This window comes from Bufo gargarizans, chromosome 5 (genome assembly GCF_014858855.1).
Source record: "Bufo gargarizans isolate SCDJY-AF-19 chromosome 5, ASM1485885v1, whole genome shotgun sequence".
Taxonomy (NCBI): Eukaryota; Metazoa; Chordata; class Amphibia; order Anura; family Bufonidae; genus Bufo; species Bufo gargarizans.
Window position 1 is genome coordinate 455375062 of NC_058084.1, and position 23226 is coordinate 455398287.

Sequence of the window (23226 nt, forward strand, 5' to 3'; positions counted from 1 at the left end):
TAGATTAGACTTTGAGAGTGACCCTGTGTCTTAGCAAACAAATAGGGGAAAAAAATTGACTCACTTTTTACATTTCTTCCAAATAATTTGTGTAGGATCACCCAAAACTACTGACACAACGCTAGGATATGCCCAATAGGTTCAGGTCCCACCTGTGGGACCCAATCATATCTCAAGAAAAGGACCAGAAATAAATGAAATATCAAACTGTGCGTGACCGGCCGCCCCACCATAACCACTATGGGACTTCCATCTTTTAGAAGCTTGCTGTCAATTCATTGCTAAAGAACTTCCAATAAAATGAGCGTGCTTGCGCGGCTATTTGTGGAAGACCCATAGCAGCACTCTGTTTAGCACGGGGCCCATATTTGAGCTAGGAGCTCCTACTGAACACTATAGAATCTTATTGATATACCATACATGTCTAGACGGGACAGCACCTTAATATTCCCTCTGGTGGCCCTGCATGGAAAGTGAACACTTTTTGCCAGGGTTTCTTACAGATAACAGGTAAATCGCTGGCTGTCCCAGCATGGAGACCCTTTTTGATCAGCTTAAAGGGGTTGGCCGGTTTCCTATATTGATGATCTATCTTCAGGAAGGATCGGTGGTCATCAATATCACATTGGCGGAGGTCCGACTCTTGGTAACCCTGCCGATCAGCTGTTTGAGGAGAATGCAGTGCTCATGTGAACGCTGCCTTCTCTTCACCATTTACCTGCTTACTGTCGACATTGCAGCAGTGAGCAGGTGCAATTACATCTCAGCCATTCAAGTCTATGGGAAGGAGCAGCTACACTCAGTCTGCTCCTTCCCATTGAAGTAAATAGCACAGAGCAGTTGTAATTTCACCTGAAACGGTGGAAGAGAAAGCAGTGCTCAAGCGAGCGAACAGCTGATCGGTGGGGGTGCCCCGTCAATCTCATATCGATGACCTATATTAAAGGATAGGTTATTAATATCACAAAACCAGACAACAGCTTTGAGTAAATCTATATTTGAGAAATTGGATTACTCAAAAAGGAAAATCACAAGAACCTCACAGACAAAAGCTACGTTTCAAAGCAAACCTGTCCACAAACATCATCTGCCACGTCAGAATATAATTTTCAAAAGCATCTTTCCTGGGTGAAGAGGAGAGTGCAACGGGAGCCAAATGGACTTTGATGAATGGCACAACTGCTGCGTTTAGTTGGGACCACAATACATGTAACAAGAAACTTTTTTTTTTAACAAAATGTGTACTGTCACTTTAAATATACAACCAGGACCTACAGATTCCAAGGGGTCCAAAGTATAATTTCTGCCCCCATAGACCCTCCCCAGACGCTGACATGTGAAGCAATTGGATGTGGATGCTCAGCAGCCATTTATCTTCTGCAGCGAGGTCACATCTGTGCTGCGTCTAATTGTAGCTCCCATAGCACAAGTAAAACACATCGAGGGATTACACGGGTCACACCGGGCAAACTCCCGCCAGGGTTATGAGGTGAAGGGGCCTAAAGTCAACTATCACTTAGTGCCATCTATGTCTGAAGGATAAAAAACTCCTGTGAGAGTGCTTTCTGTGATAAATTATCCTGCAGACAGGACGGAGGTGCGGCGCATACCGAGAATCGGGGGACGGAGAAAATCCGGATTATTCTTCTTCATCTCTACATTTTCCAGAAAACTATTGCTGTGCATTAATATGGATGATTTATCCTAAGAACTGGTCATGGGGTCCGACTCCCGGCAATCACCCCAATCAGCTATTGGAAAGGGATAATGCGCTCAGGCGAGCACTGCGGCCTGTGACGTCACGTGGCTTTAGTGCTGCTCAGTCCATTCAAGTTAATGGGCCTGAGCTGCAATACCAAGTGCAGCCACCACACAATGTATGGCGCTGTGCTTGGCATACTATGAAGAGGCCAGAGGGGCTCCAGTCCCTTTAAATGGCGTGGGTGGTGAAAGTCGGACCCTCACCAATCAGATATTGATGAGCTATCCGGAGGATATCGCTCACTCACAAATAAAAAAGGAGCCACGAAAATCTTCTGTGCCAGTAGACCGTGTGGATCAGATTTCCTAGCGGCACAATTTGGAGCATCTAGGGTTTATACACTTTTTCCCAACATGCTTCAAGAATGGGTGGGACTTACTGGAAAGGGGCGGAGCTTTGTGTTAAACAGGGCAGGACTATGATGCGCCAATTTGCGTCACAATTCTGGAGTAAAAATCTGTCTAAAAGCCAACCAATGGTAGGTAAGGGGTCCGAGAAAAGTGTCTGCACCAGATCCACCGTCCATCCATGCAGGTCTGGACAGCCAAGCTAAGGTTACGCCACCTACAGGATTGGTAAATCAGGGCCTGTCTCTCAGCGCATAGCCATCTCCAATCGCCTAGAAATGAATGGAGCGGTGCTCACGCATGGGGCGCTACGGCTCCATCAATACAGTGGACTCTAGGACCCCCGTGGTCAAAAGAGGTGAAGGTCCCTACAGAGATCATACATTTATTGCCTATGCCTTGGTTCATGAGAAAACAGGATTTAAACGTACGCAGGTCCAATGCGAGTGATTCACACAAGAGTATCATACTGTAATATAACATTATAGCCTATATATATATATATAAAATATTACTTACCTTGGTGAAAAATACTGTTAGATGCGTCTCGCTGCCGATTACCCAGATAGGACATTTGGGCGATTTCAAGAAATTGCCGACCTGAAAAAAAGGAGAAGAAAAATAAATGGCGATGCGTGTACAGCGCTGAGTAATACGTTGTCGCTATATAAGCAAAAGGAAATCGTAATGTTAAAGGAGTTTTCCAAGACTTTTTTTTTACTGATGACCTATCCTCTGGAAGCGGTAATAATAAGTAAATCTTCACATACGGATCGCTGATCATTACCGGACCGGCACACACAAAGATATGCACCGGAAGAAGCCGAAACTGGAGTCAGCTCGTGTAGAACACTTGAAATATGAGCTCACAGACCTAGAGATAAAAAGATCTTCGTCTACCTGCAGCAACCACTAGGGGGAGCATGGTCTTTTTTTTTACTTGGCTGGAGCAATGGTGTGCCGTATACCTATGAGACCACTGCCGCCGATCACTAACACCTGAGGCCAGGAGGGTATATGGGCATGTCACTGCTGACAGGGAGCATTGGAGTGGCGGCCATAGAACAACGGAGAATTTAACATTTAAGTAGTGGGGCTTATTATTTTATACCATTTCCCCCAATTAGGGCCAATTTTTTTTTCATCTTAATAAATCCCTTTAATGACGATTCAACCCAAAATGCTGTCTGTACATTCCAGGCACAGCCTATTGATTTCCTTAGGAACTGTGCAATACTTCATTTCCCCTGGGGAGGTGCTGTGGGGAAAATTGAACACTTGCTACCCCTGGATCGCAGCAGGAGGACCTCGCAGGAGGACACCAGGGGTCCGTTTATTTGTCAGGAGACCCTTCTAGCAAAAAAATAAAAAAAGTTTATTCAAAGTGGAGAACCTCCTTCACAAATATTTATTAGACATTCACGTAGAACATTTATCTGGTTTTGAAGTTTAACCTTGTGACTATGCAGTTTTCTGGAATTGTGCCCCTTTCTCCTCTGAAATCAACAAAGTTCCCTGTGACTCCAATATCACATATTTCCTCCTCACATACCGACATCAGATGACTATTTTTACTGCTCTGTAAACTTGAAATTACCATCAAAGTCATAAAAGCGTAAACAAGCGTATGAAGACGAGAGTGTTTGATGCCTCCGGGTCCCTGGAAGGTGGAGAAGCCTCCTCAGATGGTGTACTCAAGGAGAGCGGAGAATTTAAACAAGGAAATTCCTCTCCATTTATAGGCTTAAGCTATAAAGCTGTCAAATATCCCCGGCTGTGATAGCAGTATACACACATATGTAATAGCAGTATACATACACTGTGTGCGATAGCAGTATACATAGACATGTGCGATAGCAGTATACATACTGATATGTGATAGAAGTATACACAGACATGTGCGATAGCAGTATACATACTGATATGTGATAGTAGTATACATACACGTGTGCCATAGCAGTATACATACATACTTGTGTGCGATAGTAGTATATATACACATGTGATAGTAGTATACATCAACATATGTGCGACAGTAATATACATACTCATATGTGCCTTAGTAGTATACATACACATGTGTGCGACAGTATAGATATTCTGTACATACTGTGTGACAGATAAACCAGTTCCCCACCTACGGGGGAAATTTTTTAGGAATGTTGTCCACAGCAACCATTCATATTGTAGCGCTCATCGTTCAGAGGTGCATTTAAACATTAAAGGGCATCTGTCAGCAGTTCTGTCCCTATGACACTGGCTGACCTGTTACATGTGCACTTGGCAGCTGAAGGCATCTATGTTAGTCCCATGTTCTTATGTGTTCACATTACTGAGAAAGATGATGTTTTAATTTATGCAAAGGAGCCTCTAGAAGCAATGGGGGCGTTGCTGTTACACCTAGAGGCTCTGCTCTCTCTGCAACTGCTGCGCCCTCTGCACTTTGATTGAAAGGTCCAGGTATGATGATGTTTTCACTGCGTGGTCCTGTCAATCAAAATGCAGAGGGCACGGCAGTTGCAGAGAGAGCAGAGCCTCTAGGTGTAACAGCAACGCCCCCATTGCTCCTAGAGGTTCATTTGCATATGATAAAACAACATTTTTCTCAGCAATGCGGGCACATAGGACCAACACAGATGCCTTCAACATGTAACAGGTCAGCCGGTGTCATAGGTACAAAACTGCTGACAGAATTTAAGAATTAATCTGATTAGTCATTTATGAACAAGAGCTCGCACTTTCTTTGAACTTGTTTTGAAAAATCTATTTTGACTCTGATGAAATAGTGATGGAATGTGCAGACTGCAATAATTAAAGGCCAGGTGCATTCTTTTCATTAATGCATTTTACTCATTTTGGGCTAAAAATTATTTTTTCAGTTGCTCTCTACTAAAAAATGTTCAGGCGTTTCTGAGATACAAGGGCTAAAAATCTGTTTACAAGTTGTCACTTTCTGTACTCTTTGAATCCTGTCATCTGACGACTCATGTGTAGCTCTCATCTCTGATCTTCTGAACTCATAAACACTTATTTAAAGAGCCTCCGTCGGCAAGATCAACCCTATTAAACCAGGCATACTGCCTGGTAGGGCTAAAACGATACCTTTCTTCTGTCTGTCTGTTAAACAGCTGCAGAGAGATCTCTGGTTTTATTCATACGCACGGAGGCTCAGTGGTTAGCACTGGTGCCTTGCAGTGCTGGGGTCTTAGGTTCGAATCCGACCAAGGACAACATCTGTATGGAGTTTGTATGTTCTCCCCGTGTTTTCCGGTTTCCTCCCACTCTCCAAAGACATACTGATAGGGAACTTAGATTGTGAGCCCCACTAGGGACAGTGTGATGCTGATCTCTATAAAGCACTTAGGAAAATGTCAGCGCTATATACGTGAATAAAATAAATAAATATGCAAATCAGCATGTTGGAGCACCAGGGGGCAGGGCTAAATCTTTGAGCACTGCTTTAATAACACCCATATGTTCTGCATACTCCCCCCGTGTGCCATTCCGTAACAGTACGCCCTGCACTGTCTAAAAATGCCTATTCTCGTCTGCAAAACGGACAAGAATAGGACATATTAGATTTTTTTGCGGGGCCGCGAAACTGACTAATGGATGAGGACAGCACATGGGTGTACTGTCCACATCTTTTGCAGGCCTATTGAGATGAATGGGTGCGGACCGATAGTGGACTGAAAATATGGCCGTTTGCATGAGGCCTTACATGTTGATGTCCCAGGTTCAAATCCCAGGACTGAATTCTAGATTTTATTTCTTCAGCTATTTATTCTCTCCCTTACTAGACTGAGAATAGAGGTTTTCTATGCTTAGAAAGCTATTGTGCCTGTGAATAATGCAGTAATTTTTTATTCGCCTTCTAATGATAGAAAACCTCTATTCTCAACATGGTAAGGCTACTTACTATTTAATGTTGTTTAACATCCAGACAAAAGATAGGTATTGTTTTAATCAACCAGAAACAGTATGTCTGGTTTAATAGGGTTGATCATGCTGACAGAGACTCTTTAAGCTTAACAGCTTGATAAGAACTGTGCTACAATTACTTAATTTGCATAAATAATAAAAATATTTTCTTCCGGGAACCCCGCAACCGATCTTCACAAGTCTGGTATCATTTTAATCAGCAGATTAAACTATCAGACAATATTTCTGGTTTACTAAGATTGATACTGCTGACAGGTAAGTTTTAATACGTATGATGCATTGCCTTTACAGATTTAAAAATGAGGGGCAACAATAGCAATACACGCCTTATGTTTTGCACCAGTCTCCGTTTAGCCGGTTCCAGCGATGAACTTCTGAAATCAGTCACTTGCCTCAGCGGTGGTCACACGGAGCTGGTTGAAAAGATGGGGACTCAGGCATGTGACCAGCGAGGGTTTGGCAACGTGACCATTACTCCTCTGGTTATCATATGAAGAAAAGTAGCGGGGCGCTACATAGTGTGAATACTCATAGGCTTGAGCGAATCGAGTCCAGTTGTTAAAAAACTTAGTTGTTAATGCCGTTTCCGTACAGTATTAAAACGTATGGGCTCCGTGTAGCCAAACTTCGTCTCGGCCAAAGTTGCGCAAGACTTTGGTGACTGAGCACGGTATTCCTGTCTGCGTCTTTAAAAACATTTGAAAATAGGAATCCGAAGTTGGCTTTGGTACTGGCTGGTACCTCGGTACCGAAGCCCAAATCGGATTCCTATTTTCAAATGTTTTTAAAAGACACAGACAGGAATACCGAAGTATCATAAATAGATGTCCTGCCCATAAAATAGCAGAGCTTACCCGATAAGGCTACATTCAGACGACCGCAAGTGTTTTGCGGTCCGCAAATTGTGGATCCGCAAAAAAAGGATACTGGCCGCATACGTTCTGCATTTTGCCAGCCCTATGTAGAAATGCATAATCCTTGTTGCGGACAAGAATAGGATATGCTCTATATTTTTTGTGGGGCCACGGAACAGAACACACGGTGTGCTGTCCGCATCTTTTGCGGGACCATTGAAATGAATGGGTCCCGCACCCATTCCGCAAAATTGCGGAACGGATGCGGACCTGGAAATACGGTCGTCTGAGTGCAACCGAAGGTTGTGCATAAGCCTGAGAGCGTACAGATCTGAACAGGCCCAGACGTCAACTGGTTGCTGCTCCGCTCCGTGGAAACCAAGGTTCCGATATAGAGCAGGTAGGTAAAAAATAAATAAATTAAAAAAAAAAAAAAAAATGGAGATTACGGAGCGCTCCTAAAGTTGACAAATTTATTAAAACAAATTAAAGTGCAAAACTGCTACGTGTTTCAAGAGCGTTGTGTGTGAACAAACAGAGCTAACATCTTAAAGGGCGTCACAAATCATGGATTTCGAGACATTTTTCGTCAGTCCATAATAAGGAGATGTCTGGCCTCCCATTAATTAGAGCGATCGGGAGTCTTTTTGGATTATTAAATACTTTAGTTTCCCTCGGATTGAATTAAACTATTGATCATGTCAAATTATGAATGAAATGCATGTGGGCGGAGCTGATAATACTCCTATGGGCTGACCCTTGTGTTGTTTTACCCCTATATTAGTCTTGGTGGTTTTGTTATGTGCCTGTAGAAGAGTGGTTCACTCGAAACGCCAGCACTTTATTTTGTCTTAATAAATTTGTCTACTTTAGGAGAGTTCTGCAATCTCCAGTTTTTATTTAGGGTACTTTCACACTTGCGGCAGGACGGAACCGACAGGCTGTTCACCCTGTCGGATCCGTCCTGCCGCGCCGACGCTCCGTCCCCATTGACTATAATGGGGACGGGGACGGAGCTCCGGCGCAGCACGGCAGTGCACGGCGAAAGCCGCCGGACTAAAAAGTCGGACATGGAGTACTTTTTAGTCCGGCGGCTTTCGCCGTGCACTGCCGTGCTGTGCCGGAGCTCCGCCCCCCGTTCCCTATTATAGTCAATTGGGACAGAGGAGTGGTCTGGCGGCACGGCGAAATAGCATGGTGAACAGCCTGTCGGATCCGTCCTGCCACAAGTGTGAAAGTAGTCTTATTTGTTTTATAGCACTGTAAGCTTCATTTACAAAAAAATCTAAAATTGATGTGGAAGGACAACCGCACTAAAAATTGCTTGTTCATCCCAAATCCATCGGTAAGCTGAGCCTTCGAATAGTCCAGAAAAGACACATATCTGCCGCACACAGTAAACATGACAGATCCTGTATTCATGAACCTCTTGTGGTCAGAGAGAACAGATTATTCCACCTGTCGCTAATGACATTTCTATGTAGTAGCAGAGAGGAAGAGCGACGTCATGGCTTCACCACAAAGCCAACATCTGGCCGATCACTTGACAAACGTTTCAGTAACACGTCGGCGAAGAACAGCGAGGCTTTTGTCAATGGAGAATAATATGTGCGGCTTCTAACGTCGGAGAAGCAGGTGATGTAGAACCGACCGGAACGGCGTATCCGTCAGGAGATCATATTCTGACAGACGGAGAACATGGAAATCTCCTAGGTACACCCAGACCCCAGTGTATGGAAACAGTAAGAAGTAGGCAATGACTGGAGAGAGACTTACCTTGCAGTATCGCAGGGACTCCATTAGAGTCAGAAAACCAACCTGTGCCTGGCTGTGAATACCCAGCAATTCTGGAAGAGAAAGGAGAAACAATCATGTAAAAAAAACATCTAACGACTGGACGTCCTACGTAGGATCTGTCACCTCTTCTGCCTTGTCCTTTATAAGAACATATCGCTGATACTGGGAGCAGACTGTAAAGTGAATATTGGGGGGTCTGAAAATGAGTGAAGGAATGATTTTTTTTTTCTTATGTCAAAAGGTGTTCTTCCAGGAGGAACAGCAGAGGAACTGGACCTCTGAGTTCTAAGAAAAGGTGCTTCAGAATTGATATTATGTGAGGAAGACATGTCCCCCCCCCAGTAATACATGGTGGATCCGTGTGTCCAGGATGTTGCTGCCTTCCCGTGCAAATTGCCTTGTGTGTGCTCTCCTTCCTATCTACAGCCTGTGCGTCTTGAATGCTTTCTTCACCTTCCACCCCTGATCTGCCTTGTATACTCTACCCTTCCTACCTGCTGATGTGTCTAATACTAAGAGAAGGACGGGGAGAGCAGAGAAAGCTGTAAGAAGCAGGGACTGAGCTCTGACAGATTTATATCAGATTCAGCAGCACCAGCAGCTAGGTGAAGACTTACACACACTCTGCAGAACCAAAACTGCAGGGAATTTTTAATAAAGTCTACTTGGAGAACTGCTTAAAGGGGTTGTGCAAGAATGGAGGGGGGACTAGTAAAGGGAATATTACTTGCGTCTTAGCGCTGGCTCCCTGCTCCTACTGGCCTGCGAAGCTCCGCTTGGCTCCCTCTATATGAACATCCGATTTGGCATTGCGACCATTTGTCATGATCTAAGGGGAGCCAGTGATTGGCTGCAGCAATGTCTAACCACATATTGACATAAAGGGAGCCCTGCTGAGCATCGGAGGCCTGGAGGGAGCTGGTAGCCAAGCACAGGTCCTCCTTCCCCCCCCAAAACCGTTGTTGCACAACCTCTTTAATTTTGCATTTAGGAAACAAATTAACAAGAAAGAATATCAGCGAAAAGGTGTCCGTAGCATTTAACAACGGGGTGTTTGTCCCTTTATTGATACACGTACAGGTAGATTAGCCATTCAGGAAGCTGTAAGGCTGCATTACCACATGCAGGGTGGATAAAAATCAATTATTTATAAATAAATAAAAAAAAAAAGATTTTTTTATTACAATCAGATTTTTTGTATTTAAAATCGGATATTTTTATATAAAATGCTTTTTGAGGAAAATATATTACCATCGAAAGGTTATTCCATCATGAAATAAAGATTAGTTTTTTAATAATGTAGAATAAGGCTGTACGTGGACTCCCATATTGTTGAATGGATTAGGCAGTGGCTGAGGGACAGACAACAGAGGGTTGTAGTCAATGGAGTATATTCAGACCAAGGTCTTGTTACCAGTGGGGTACCTCAGGGATCTGTTCTAGGACCCATATTGTTTAATATCTTTATCAGCGAAATTGCAAAAGGCCTCGATGGTAAGGTGTGTCTTTTTGCTGATGACACAAAGATTTGTAACAGGGTTGATGTTGGAGGGATACACCAAATGGAAAAGGACTTAGGAAAACTAGAGGAATGGTCAAAAATCTGGCAACTAAAATGTAATGTTGATAAGTGCAAGATAATGCACCTGGGACGTAAAAACCCAAGAGCAGAATATAAAATCAGTGATACAGTCCTAACCTTAGTATCTGAGGAAAGGGATTTAGGGGTCATTATTTCAGAAGACTTAAAGGTAGGCAGACAATGTCATAGAGCAGCAGGAAATGCTAGCAGAATGCTTGGGTGTATAGGGAGAGGCATTACCAGTAGACAGAGGGAGGTGCTCATGCCGCTCTACAGAGCACTAGTGAGACCTCATTTGGAGTATTGTGCTCAGTACCGGAGACCATATCTCCAGAAGGATATTGATACTTTGGAGAGAGTTCAGAGAAGAGCTACTAAACTGGTACATGGATTGCAGGATAAAACTTACCAGGAAAGATTAAAGGACCTTAACATGTATAGCTTGGAAGAAAGACGAGACAGAGGGGATATGATAGAAACTGCTAAATACATAAAGGGAATCAACAAGGTAAAAGAGGAGAGAATATTTAAAAGAAGAAAAACTGCTACAAGAGGACATAGTTTTATATTAGAGGGGCAAAGGTTTAAAAGTAATATCAGGAAGTATTACTTTACTGAGAGAGTAGTGGATGCATGGAATAGCCTTCCTGCAGAAGTGGTAGCTGCAAATACAGTGGAGGAGTTTAAGCATGCATGGGATAGGCATAAGGCCATCCTTCATATAAGATAGGGCCAGGGGCTATCCATAGTATTCAGTATATTGGGCAGACTAGATGGGCCAAATGGTTCTTATCTGCCTGCACATTCTATGTTTCTATATGTGTAATTTATTTGGTAAATAAATTCCATTAATCCATTCACAATGTCATGCTCTTCCAGAGGTTTTTGTAAGATTATTGGGCAGTTTCTCTGCCTACAAGATATTATCACAGATGCTTGGTTTACTTTTGCCGTTCTCAAAACTGAATTTGACTCAGCAGAGATCACATGCCTCTTCTTCACAGCAAAAATGTTATAACATGTACAGAGTTGAGAAAAATACCTTAATCCTAACTTCTACAAACCTATGAATACAGAATCAACCTAATCAAACTAATATGAAAAGGTGTTATTCTAAAAATCTTCATCTACTTGCATATTATAAGTTATACCAGCAAGAATTAGTCTTTATGTAGAAAACTATGATTTAAAATCAAATCCACCCTGACCACAGCCATGATTTTCCCAGGATTTCAGCAAAAAACTGCAACTAAACTGTCCTCTGAGAAAACAATCTAAAAACAGATCAACTGCTTGTCAATCAAGCTATCCAGAAAATCAGTGTACGGCAGATTAACCCTTTATTTATTCTTTTGTCTTGTCTCTACAGAACTAAGGCTGCAATGTGCTCATATAAACATTCCTCCATATTTCATATGTTCATACAGCAGTTTATGCTCCAGAGCGACTCTTCTTACTTTAAAGGGTTTTTCAATGTACTGTGTTTTTCACCTATTTACAAAAGAATGATCACTAGTTTGGGGGGTTCCCGAGTCCCTTTTGTTACTGGAGGGGTAGTACGCGTGTGTAACCACCACACCGTTATGGCACTGTAGAGTACAGGGCTTCACTATGTTCGTCAGTGGAATCTGAAGCCACTGTCAGTTACTTTGGTCTTTAAAGAGTACCTGTCAGTATGATCAACCCTACTGCAAGGTAGGGTTGATCATGCTGAATAAAAATATACCTTTTGATATATTCTAGGTGAATGCAGATTAGTTTGTTGGAGCACCGAGGGGCTGGCTTTAGTGCTAGAAGCACCACTACAGCTATGCCCTGGTGCTCAGTACACTCCCTCCTCCCATTTCCACATCTAGTCTTGCTCTGTCTTTTGGCACCCGCACTGTGACTCAGACACTTGATGCCTGCGCTCTAGATCTACCCAAGCGGGGAGCCTTCTTCCTCTGTCTCTAAAGCTGCCGGCGCCTCCACTTCCAGGTGGAATGAGGCCATTGGCGCCTGCGCACTGTGAATCAGCTGTGCTTGGCAAGCAGCAGCAGATCTAGAGCAAAGGCGCTGATATCCTAGTCTAGTCTGTTGTGCAGATTAAAATGGGCATTTTTACTATTGGGTCTGCGAAAAAAGCGGCATGCCCGCGGCTGATATTCGTATTTTGCAAAAGGTGCGAAGCGGTGACGGCTATTTATATAGGATCTTCAAGCAGCAAATACATTTTTGTGCTAAAGGAAGTATGCGAGAAAGGGCCATCAATGACTGACAGTTGCAAGTCCTACTTCTGAGACCCAGACCTATCAATAGTGTAGGGGCCCCTGACTGGTTTGGTCGGGACGCGGCAGTCGGAGCTACGGAAACAGCTGAGGTGGGCTGTGCTATGCTGTTTCCATAGCTCCGAATGGGAGTTAGAAAAAGGGTAGCACAGCGACCTTCACTGTTCTCGTAACTTGTGAGATCTGGAAGCAGGGAGATACTTTGTGATGAGCTTATTGTTAAGGGACCGTTCCACCAGTAACATTATCCAAAGTGGAGAATCCCTTTAAACGGGTAGTGGGGAGGCGGGAAAGCTTTACTTTTATCACTGAAGGCAGAGAACACCACAGTGACGCATATATATATATATATATATATATACATACATATACACACACACACGTATATAGGGGAGCTTCAGGTGCTTCGGCTGTCCTGGTTTCTGAACCTCAGGGCTGTGGGCCACAGTGAAGACGTTCTATCACACTGCCCTCTAGTGGGCATCCTGTAAATACTGGAAGGTAAAGGAAGTGCTTTGTGAAACTCGACTGAGAATTATTAATAACTGTAAGCCTCATCTACACCTCATCTATCATCTCTGAACACCAGGATACAGTAATTATAGACATAACCTACATACATGACATTACTCGGCTTAAATTGATCCTAAGTGACTGCGTGTATTTCAGTGAAGAGTTGTATTCACAATTCTGCTGGCCTCAGAGCTGAAATGACTGCACAGAATTTGCTCTGGTGATTCACCTTCTGAGAAGCTCAGTCTGTACACCAAGATCTGTACTGTAATCTAATGTAATAAAAATGTCCACTGGCCATATTATAAGAGCCAGGCTGGTTCCTATGGCAATGTCAGAACTGTGAATTCCGCTCTGGAGTATAATAAAAGCCATTACTCTGAATCAGTATAGTATAAGTAATGTAATGTATGTTCACAGTGACTCCATCAGCAGAATAGTGAGTGCAGCTCTGGAGTATAATACAGGATGTAACTTAGGATCAGTACAGGATAAGTAATGTAATGTATGTACACAGTGACTGCACCAGCAGAATAGTGAGTGCAGCTCTGCAGTATAATACAGGATGTAACTCTGTATATAAATGAAAAAGTTTCACAACTTTGTGACAATTTGTCATCAGTTTTAAAGATAACAGATTGCAATCAGTGAATAAGAACACAACAGTTTATAGTCGAAGGCTGAAACCTGTATATACCTAGTTCTGCACTCAGGTGAGGATACTATGCATCCAGTGTAGACCGTGCTCTGTGAGCTAAACCCATCAGCAGCAGATGCAGATTCTCTGGTGGTTTGCTACAGTGTATCAGTCAGGGCTGTTGAGCTCACAGAGCATTGTCTACACTGGATACAACTGCGTCTACTTCTCACCCTAGAGCAGGACTAGGTATGTATGGGGTGGCCCCTGCGTGTCAATTGAAATCTTTCACCTTTCATCTCATTAATTCTATAGTGCACACGTGATTCCCCATTTTTCCACGTTTCCAGAATGCCGATTTTCACTAAAGAAGTTACCGTCCATCCCTGTTAAATCCAAGTTTATTTCGTAAGGCCAGATATTAAAAACACAACCCCTTTATCTCCTGCATCTCCTCAGCTCTTGGAGCAGAAGATACTCAAGCTTTATTAGTGCTTAAAAGGAAGAACATGCTTGATAATGGTGGAAAACAGCGAAGCACTGGGCGAATGGAAAAAAGTTTGTTACTCGTTTTCCAGACCTATAAAAGTAGAGGTCAGCCAGCAACGCATTCTAGAGCCTTACCAGCAATTGAATGGGGCTTTACCGCCACCTGGTGGTTAGCTGCAGCAGCGCATTTAAGATAAGGATATTACGCTAGGAACAAAGCATTAAATATTCTGGGATTTCAAAAAGAAAATGATAAAATTCTGCCGGAGCACAAAGCATATCCTTTTTATAATATCATGTAATCTCTGGCAGCATGAAGGGAGGAGGGGATTAGGAGCACTGCCCCAAAGAAGCAGAACTCCATATTATACAATACAGGTGAAACTCTAAAAATTAGAATATCGTGCAAAAGTCCATTTATTTCAGTAATGCAAATTAAAAGGAATGACATTAATGCAGCTAAAAATTAGAATATTGTGAAAAGGTTCAATATTCTAGGCTCAAAGTGTCACACTCTAGTCAGCTAAGTAATCCATATCCCCTTAAAGGGTACCTCGAAATTGTGACTTTGGGGTTTCATAAGCTATAAACCATAATCATCCAAATTATAACAAATAAAGGCTTGAAATATCTCGCTTTGCCTGTAATGAGTTTGTCTCATGTGTTAGTTTCACCTTTTAAGTTGCATTACTGAAATAAATGAACTTTGCACGATATTCAAATTTTTCGAGTTTCACCTGTATAGTCAAACCAGGAAATGCCCCAAAAAGAGGTGACCCATCTGTCGGGGTTCTCGCACTTGCCTGTACAAAGTGGGGTGCTGGTTCAAATGTCTTAGTCACGACTCTAGGGGTACTGGGTTCAATTGAAGAGACCGCACCAGGTGTATGAGATTTATCTTTTGGCAATGCTCCCTGGGGGGAAAAAGTATGTAAATCAGCTCATACCAGGCAAACCAGAGACCCCATGAAAAGGACGAGCGACCAACCAGCGGTCTATAGATGGGTCGCTCTTCCTTCTGGAGGAGTTTGGCTGATGTGAGCTGATTCGCATTCATTCCCATGGAGCATTGCCTGGAGGTACGTATCCTTACACCCATTCGGTCTCTGCAATGAGAAGAGAAAGGCCTCTTTCACACGGGCGTCCCGGATTTGCTCCGGATGCGTCGCGTGTGCATTGCGGGAAAACCGCGCGAGTGCGCACACAATTTTAGTCAGTTTTGACTGCGATTGCGTTGTTCAGTTTTTACCGCGCAGGTGCAATTCGTTTTGCACGCGCGTGATGAAAAACTGAATGTGGTACCCAGACCCGAACCCGGACTTCTTCACTTAAGTTCGGGTTTGGTGTTCTGTGGATTTTATTATTTTCCCTTATGACATGGTTATAAGGGAAAATAATAGCATTCTTAATACAGAATGCATAGTACAATAAGGCTGGAGGGGTTAAAAAAAAAAAAAATGAACTCACCTCATCCACTTTATCGCGCAGCTGGCATCCTCTACTTTCAGGACCTGCAAAAGGACCTTTGATGACGTAATCGCGCTCACCACGTGGTGACGTCAGCGCAGGTCCTGCTGAATGAAGATAGAAGGATCCACATGGTGAGCGCGATGACATCATCAAAGGTCCTTTTACAGGTCCTGAAAGAAGAAGAAAGAAGACTATGCCGGCTGCGCGATCAAGTGGATGAGATGAGTTACTTCATTTATTTATTTTAACCCCTCCATCCCTATTTTACTATGCATTCTGTATTAAAGAATGCTATTATTTTCCCTTATAACCATGTTATAAGGGAAAATAATACAGTGAATTTATTTTAATGGGATCCAGGGTTGCTCATCCCGATCATCTCCTAGCAACCATGTGTGAAAATCGCACCGCATCCGCACTTGCTTGCGATTTTCACGCAGACCCATTTATTTCTATGGGGCAATGCACAAGTGATGCGTGAAAATCACCGCTTACCTGCACAGCTCTATTGTAGTGAATGGGTCCGGATTCAGTGCAGGTTCACCTCACGCATTGCACCCGTGCGAAAAACTCGCCCTTGTAAAAGGGGCCAAAGATTTATTAGGAAATTAATCAGCCCAGAATTTGGGATGTAAAAGAATTTTAAAAGGGGTTCTCTGGGATTTTAATATTGATGACCTATCCTCAGGATAGGTCATCAATATCAGATTGGCAGGGTCCGACACCTGGCACCCTGGCCGATCAGCTGTATAAGGAGACAGCTTATCCCCTATCCACAGGTCAGACGAGAACAGGGGCCCTTTCTCCCCCATTTGAAAGGAGCAGCAGCAGAAGTAACCTCCTGTGATAAATAACGGGCAAATATTTCTCCATATCACTAGTAACTAACAAAGTAACGCAACTTACTCATTCCTGAGCATTCCCGGTCTCCGTCCCACACATTGGAAACTGCATGTCCCGTCAGGAGAAGGTTGATCAAACTTTGGCTAGAGGAAATTAAATGAGATATTAATGAGACATAACAGAAATCAGAATCTGCACGGCAAAGATAATCAAAGGGGTATTCCCATCTCATAACATGACTGTGTACTGCTAAGGCTTGTTTCACGCTAGGCCGTTCGGGAACAGCATGACGGATCCGTCCCTGCCGGAATGTAGGCCAGCCGCATTAACTATAAAGGGGTCTGGCGGAGATCCAGCAAATATGATGAAAACCAGCCGGACAAATACCACTGCGTGCCGGAATGCTCTAACGGCAGTGTGAAACAGGCCCAAGATGTCTGACCTTTGGGACTCCCATTAATCCAGAAAATTTAGGGTATGATAGTACGGCATCCCTTTATGCATTTTGTCTGCACAGCGGCCCCTGTCCACGTGGAAGTGCAGAGCGTCTCTGTTGAAGTGAACGGGATGGCTGCAGTTCTCATACAGCCAACTGGCCGGGCACGGAGCACCAAACCAGCACGGCAATTACTTCATTATCAGGACTGTGGGGCTCTCAGCAGAAGTATAACCCCCATCCTGGCAATACGGCAATGTAAATGGTGGTATGTCATCACTATCAGATGGGATTACCCCTTAAAGGGATTGTTCTATTAAGACAACTTATAACCCTGTCCACAGGACAGACAATAAGTGTATGAACAGCAGGGGATAGATGATCAGTTTAAACAAAGTGCAGAACCCCTTTAAGTCCCACAGACAAACCTGGTGATAAACTATTTTTTGGACGTAATAACCAAACACGGTATGTCCGCAGAGAGTTACAAGGAAGCTCTTCTATTGATTGCTTGTTTTTCTTACAGTCCTCGGAAAAGCAAATAATTACAATTCCCATGAAAACCGAGCAGCTGGAAGCAGAAATGGCTTTGGGTTATTTCATTTCTGATCCCATCTGTGGGAAGTCCAGGTGTAGACAACTCTGTCCCCTATGGGCATGTCCTAGACATATGGCCACTTATACCTATGGTCGGGGCGTCTTCTAGCCAAAACACTTGTAGAAGTTTCCTGAGACTGGTGGGAAATATTCTTTGACCCTTAGGATACCGGAGGTTTTTTTATTTTTATCTTAATTCCTTGAGCCATAACTTTTTTTATTTTTCCATTCACATAACTGTATGAGGGCCTATTTTTGGGGGGACAAGTTGAACTTTCTAGTGCCACCATTGAACATGGCATACAATGTAGTGGGAAACGAGAAAAAAAACTCCAAATGGGATGGAATGGAAAAAAAAAAAAACGCAATTAATTCCTCCACAGTTTTACAGGTTTTGTTCCTACGTTTGTGGCAGAAGTGACCTGTGCTCTTCATTCTCTGGGTCAATACGATTACAACGATACCGCATATGTATAGGTTCTAATGTCTAAATAGAGTAAAACTAAAATTTACGTCATCCAATTCTATGGGACTGCTGGCGAAAGTGCGAGAGGCGGGACCCCCACCAATCAGACACTTATCCTCTATATTGTGGATAGGAGATAAGCATTGTTAGTGGGAAACCTTAAGGATCTGAAATCCGCAGGGCACCTGCCCTCTTACCTGCCGTGCCCATACACAGGGTCAATCAAAGGCTCTTCGGCATCTTCTATCTCATTTTTAACATTTTCAATTCCCTGGTGAAAGAATTGAAGAGAATAAAATGGTTTCAGACAAAGTGCTCAATTTTTTCGGGCTTTAATAGATGTTTTGTCGCCCAAGATAACTTAGGACCGAGCTCAACTCCTCAGATGGTGGTCACTGGGCAGCGGAGGTATAGTCCACCTTTACCCTCTCCTCCTAAAACAGCTCCCCAATTTAGAAAATCCAGTGGAGGAGAGCTGCTTTCTTCTGTTTTACCGAGCTGGTCTCGCCCATCTCATCTTATAGTCGGGCATACACAGCGCAACGTTGGCCTATTTTGGCTGCATCAGCCGACCACCTAATGTGTATGGAGAGGGGGGGGGGGGGGGTGGATTTCCTGACTCTCTCCTGGACAGCAGATGTTGGGGAAAGAAGATTGGACTGTTGGGTTTTCAACAAGCTCAGCGTTTTCGTTCTTTGGGAAGATGGAACACTACCAGGATCCTGAGGGCGGCCTAATGATCAGGAATGAACAGTCCTGTGAACACTCATTCCTCATAATTGGCCTGCATCGAGGTGCTGCCGATCACACAACAAACAAGCAAACGCTCATTTATCATGCAGATCTTTGTTCGACCTTGACCTGTTCCATGTGCGCTTGGCAGCTGAAGGCATCTGTGTTGGTCCCGGGTTCATATGTGCCCGCATTGCTGAGAAAAATGATGTTTATTATATGCAAATGAGCCTCTAGGAGCAACGGGGGCGTTGCCGTTACACCTAGAGGCTCTGCTTTCTCTGCAACTGCTGCGCCCTCTGCACTTTGACAGGTCCAGATGTAATGACGTTTACATTGCCTGGTCCTGTCAAAGTGCAAAGGGTGCAGCAGTTGCAGAGAGAGCAGAGACTCTAGGTGTAACAGCAACGCCCCCATTGCTCCTAGAGGCTCATTTGCATATATTAAAACTAATGCGGGCACATATGAACATGGGACCAACACAGATGCCGTCAGCTGCCAAGTGCACATGCAACAGGTCAGCCAGTGTCATAGGGACAAAACTGCTGACAGATGCCATTTAAACAAGGACCGATTGGTCAGTGCAGTAGAACCATTACTCTCCTCTCCATGTTGAAAACACATGCATGCTTGGCCGGGTGTTCATGTGTATGGGGGAGGCAGCAGGTATAGTGCTCAGCTATGGGCAGATTTACATAAGGGGGTTGTGTCACTTCAGCAAATAGCATTTATTATATAGAGGAAATTAATACACAGCACTTAACTAATGTAGTGTTATTGTCCATATTGCTTCCTTTGCTGGCTGGATTCATTTTTCCATCACATTATACACTGATTGCTCCCATGGTTACGACCACCCTGCAATCCATCAGTTGTGGTCGTGCATGCACACTATAGGAAAAAGCGCCAGCCAGGACTGTGGGAGCTCACATAGGCTAGTGCTTTTTCCTATAGTGTGTAAGCACGACCGCAACTGATGGATTGCAGGGTGGTCGTAACCATGGGAGCAATCAGTGTATAATGTGATGGAAAAATGAATCCAGTCAGCAAAGGAAGCAATATGGATAATCACAATACATTAGTAAGTGCCTTGTATTAACTTCCTCTATATAATAAATGCTATTTGCTGAAGTGAGACAACCCCTTTAAACTAGATTTAAATTCTTTCAGTCCAGTATCTGATAATCCACAAATTCCAATAACCCCATAACACTTGCTCCTGACCAGAACATAATCTTAAATTTTGCAAGACTAGAATCAGAAGACTGAGCAGAGCAAAGCAGATTATGAGACTCAGCAGTGGCATGGCTGCCATTCCCTAAGTGTGGGGGGCCGGGAGTCACACCCCCATCGATCTGATATTGATGACCTATCAAAGGATCAATATTGGCATCCATTTAATAGTAGTGCATGGTATGAGCTGCCAGGTCCACCCCTGCCCGTACAAACCTTGGTGAGAATGACAGAGTACAGGAACAGCAGCACTCCGAACCTGTTCCTCCACATTGGGTACTCGTCCAAGATGGAGGCTTTTAAATCGGCAAAACTCTGGAAGGTTCTTTTTCTATGGAAACAAAGCATAAACCAACGCTGTCACACAGACGAGACGGCCGCACAAACTGCCCCAGAAAAATCACCAGTAACAAGGAGTCCTTGATATGTTGGCCATATCTGTATTGTGGAAGGTACGGTCATAAAAAATATGCTCCCACAAATCATATTAATCTTCTTTCCTATTTCTGCTGTAATATTACGGGTGTGGGGGGCCGGGTGGGTCGCTGCCTCGTTGCCTCATGCAGGCCTGGGTATAGAGCTGAATGGTGACCATTTTGAAAGACGGACTGATTGGTCCTGTGAGTCACCCACTTACATAGAGGTAAGTGAAGGGTGAATATATTTTCACATAAAAGGCAGACTCCACATTTTAGGCTACTTTCACACTTGCGGCAGAGTGATCAGGCAATCTGCATGCAAACGGACAGCATTCGTAGACGGATCCGTCTCACAAATGCATTGCAAGAACAGATCCGTCATACGGACAAACTGATCCGTTTCTATTTTTTTCCCCACAAAGGTCTGCGCATGCGCAGACCGGAGGGACGGATCCGGCACTAATACATTCCTATGGAAAAAAATGCTGGCAAGTGTTCCATTTTTTTGGCATGCTGCGGTATTATCTCCGTCCTGATCAGTCAAAAAGACTGAAGGGAAGACATCCTGATGCATCCTGAACGGATTGCTCTCAATTCAGAATGCATGGGGATAAAACTGATCAGTTCTTTTAGGACAGAACTCTATGCCGGAATAGAAAAACACTAGTGTGAAAGTACCCCTAGACATCCACCCGATCAATATAAGGTCATGGGGGTTCAACACCCGTCATATGTACACATACTATTCTGCTGGTGCGGTCACTGTGTACATACATTACTTATCCTGTACTGATCCTGAGTTACATCCTGTATTATACTCCAGAGCTGCACTCACTATTCTGCAGGTGGAGTCACTGTGTACATACATTACATTACTTATCCTGTACTGATCCTGAGTTACATCCTGTATTATACTCCACAGCTGCACTCACTATTCTGCAGGTGGAGTCACTGTGTACATACATTACATTACTTATCCTGTACTGATCCTGAGTTACATCCTGTATTATACTCCAGAGCTGCACTCACTATTCTGCTGGAGGAGTCACTGTGTACACACATTACTTATCCTGTACTGATCCTGAGTTACATCCTGTATTATACTCCAGAGCTGCACTCACTATTCTGCAGGTGCAGTCACTGTGTACATACATTACATTACTTATCCTGTACTGATCCTGAGTTACATCCTGTATTATACTCCAGAGCTGCACTCACTATTCTGCTGGTGGAGTCACTGTGTACATACATTACATTACTTATCCTGTACTGATCCTGAGTTACATCCTGTATTATACCCCAGAGCTGCACTCACTATTCTGCAGGTGCAGTCACTCTGTACAGACATTACATTACTTATCCTGTACTGATCCTGAGTTACATCCTGTATTATACTCCACAGCTGCACTCACTATTCTGCTGGTGCAGTCACTGTGTACACACATTACTTATCCTGTACTGATCCTGAGTTACATCCTGTATTATACTGCAGAGCTGCACTCACTATTCTGCTGGTGCAGTCACTGTGTACATACATTACATTACTTATCCTGTACTGATCCTGAGTTACATCCTGTATTACACTCCAGAGCTGCACTCACTATTCTGCTGGTGGAGTCACTGTGTTCATACATTACTTATCCTGTACTGATCCCGAGTTACATCCTGTATTATACTCCAGAGCTGCGCTCACTATTCTGCTGGTGCAGTCACTGTGTACATACATTACTTATCCTGTACTGATCCTGAGTTACATCCTGTATTATACTCCACAGCTGCACTCACTATTCTGCAGTGGAGTCACTAGAGTTTTGACCATCCTAAACTGCGGACAGCACTAGGTGGCGGTTGGGGAGAGCAGGACAAACAAACCTATCCATCAGAAGTAGTGTGAATATCGTGCTTTATTCTTCCGGGTTCAGCTTAGGCAGTGCCCAAGGGGCGGAGCTTAAGACTGGATACTTTCTCAACATTCAGCTGCTTAACCCCACCCCCCCACTCTGAGTGACAGCAGAAGTAAGGCTGTTAAGCAGCTCAGTGCAAAGAGCACTTAAAGGGGTATTCCGGTTATATTGTTACTTCCTATCTACAGGATTGGTGATAACTATTTTTTTGATGGGAGTCCTACTGCTGGTATCCCCACAAGCCTCATGGAGCCCCCTAAAATGAATGGAGCAACAGGTCAGGCATGTGCGAGGTCGCTCCATTCATTTCTATGGGAATTCCAGAGAAAACCAAGTATAGCGCTCGGCTACCTCCCTAATTCCCATAGAAATTAATGGAGCGGCCGCACTCATGCCTGACTGGCCACATTTTGTGGGGCTCCACAGGGTATGGGGCCCCTGTTCTCATATCTAATAGCTATCCGCTATCCAGTGGATAGGAGATAATATAACTGGAATGTCCCTTTAAGATGCGGAATACTCCTGACAATAAACACTCCTCGAAAGGTATGTTTGTCCGGCTCTCCCCAGCCCCTACAGACTCCTTTTAACAAAAATGGTTCAAATTAAAAAGGACCCGTCTGCTCTCCTGACACAGGTCTGTTTTAGCCAATACTGCATGAAATAATGTTGGAGCACTTTTTCTTAGAACAGCTTAACCAATTTGTGCCACTCCACTGTTATTCCTCCTGAAAATGTATGAATGATGTGATGACGTAGTGTTACCATTCCCCTTTGCCAAGGGGTCTGCCCCAGCACAATATGACGCTGATGACACTAAATTGCCAAGGTCACACTGGTGGGGACATGCAATTTTTTATTAAAGTGAACAGTAACACTAAATTGTCAAAGTATTCATACATTTCTAAGAAGAATAACAGAGGAACAACAGTTACA

The 23226-nt window shown here is 43.7% G+C and overlaps 1 protein-coding gene across 2 annotated transcripts in view; it reads right to left on the reverse strand.

The window, feature by feature from the left end:
* The window catches only part of MINDY3 (MINDY lysine 48 deubiquitinase 3), a 126739-nt gene that overhangs the window by 81653 nt on the left and 21860 nt on the right, over window positions 1-23226 (reverse strand). For both annotated transcript variants that reach the window (XM_044294455.1, XM_044294456.1), the window contains 5 exons: window positions 20184-20298; window positions 18200-18273; window positions 16567-16646; window positions 8682-8752; window positions 2629-2709 (listed from right to left, as the gene is read on the reverse strand). In XM_044294455.1, coding sequence (XP_044150390.1) covers window positions 2629-2709; window positions 8682-8752; window positions 16567-16646; window positions 18200-18273; window positions 20184-20298 — 421 coding nt within the window. The remainder of the gene's footprint in view (window positions 1-2628; window positions 2710-8681; window positions 8753-16566; window positions 16647-18199; window positions 18274-20183; window positions 20299-23226) is intronic.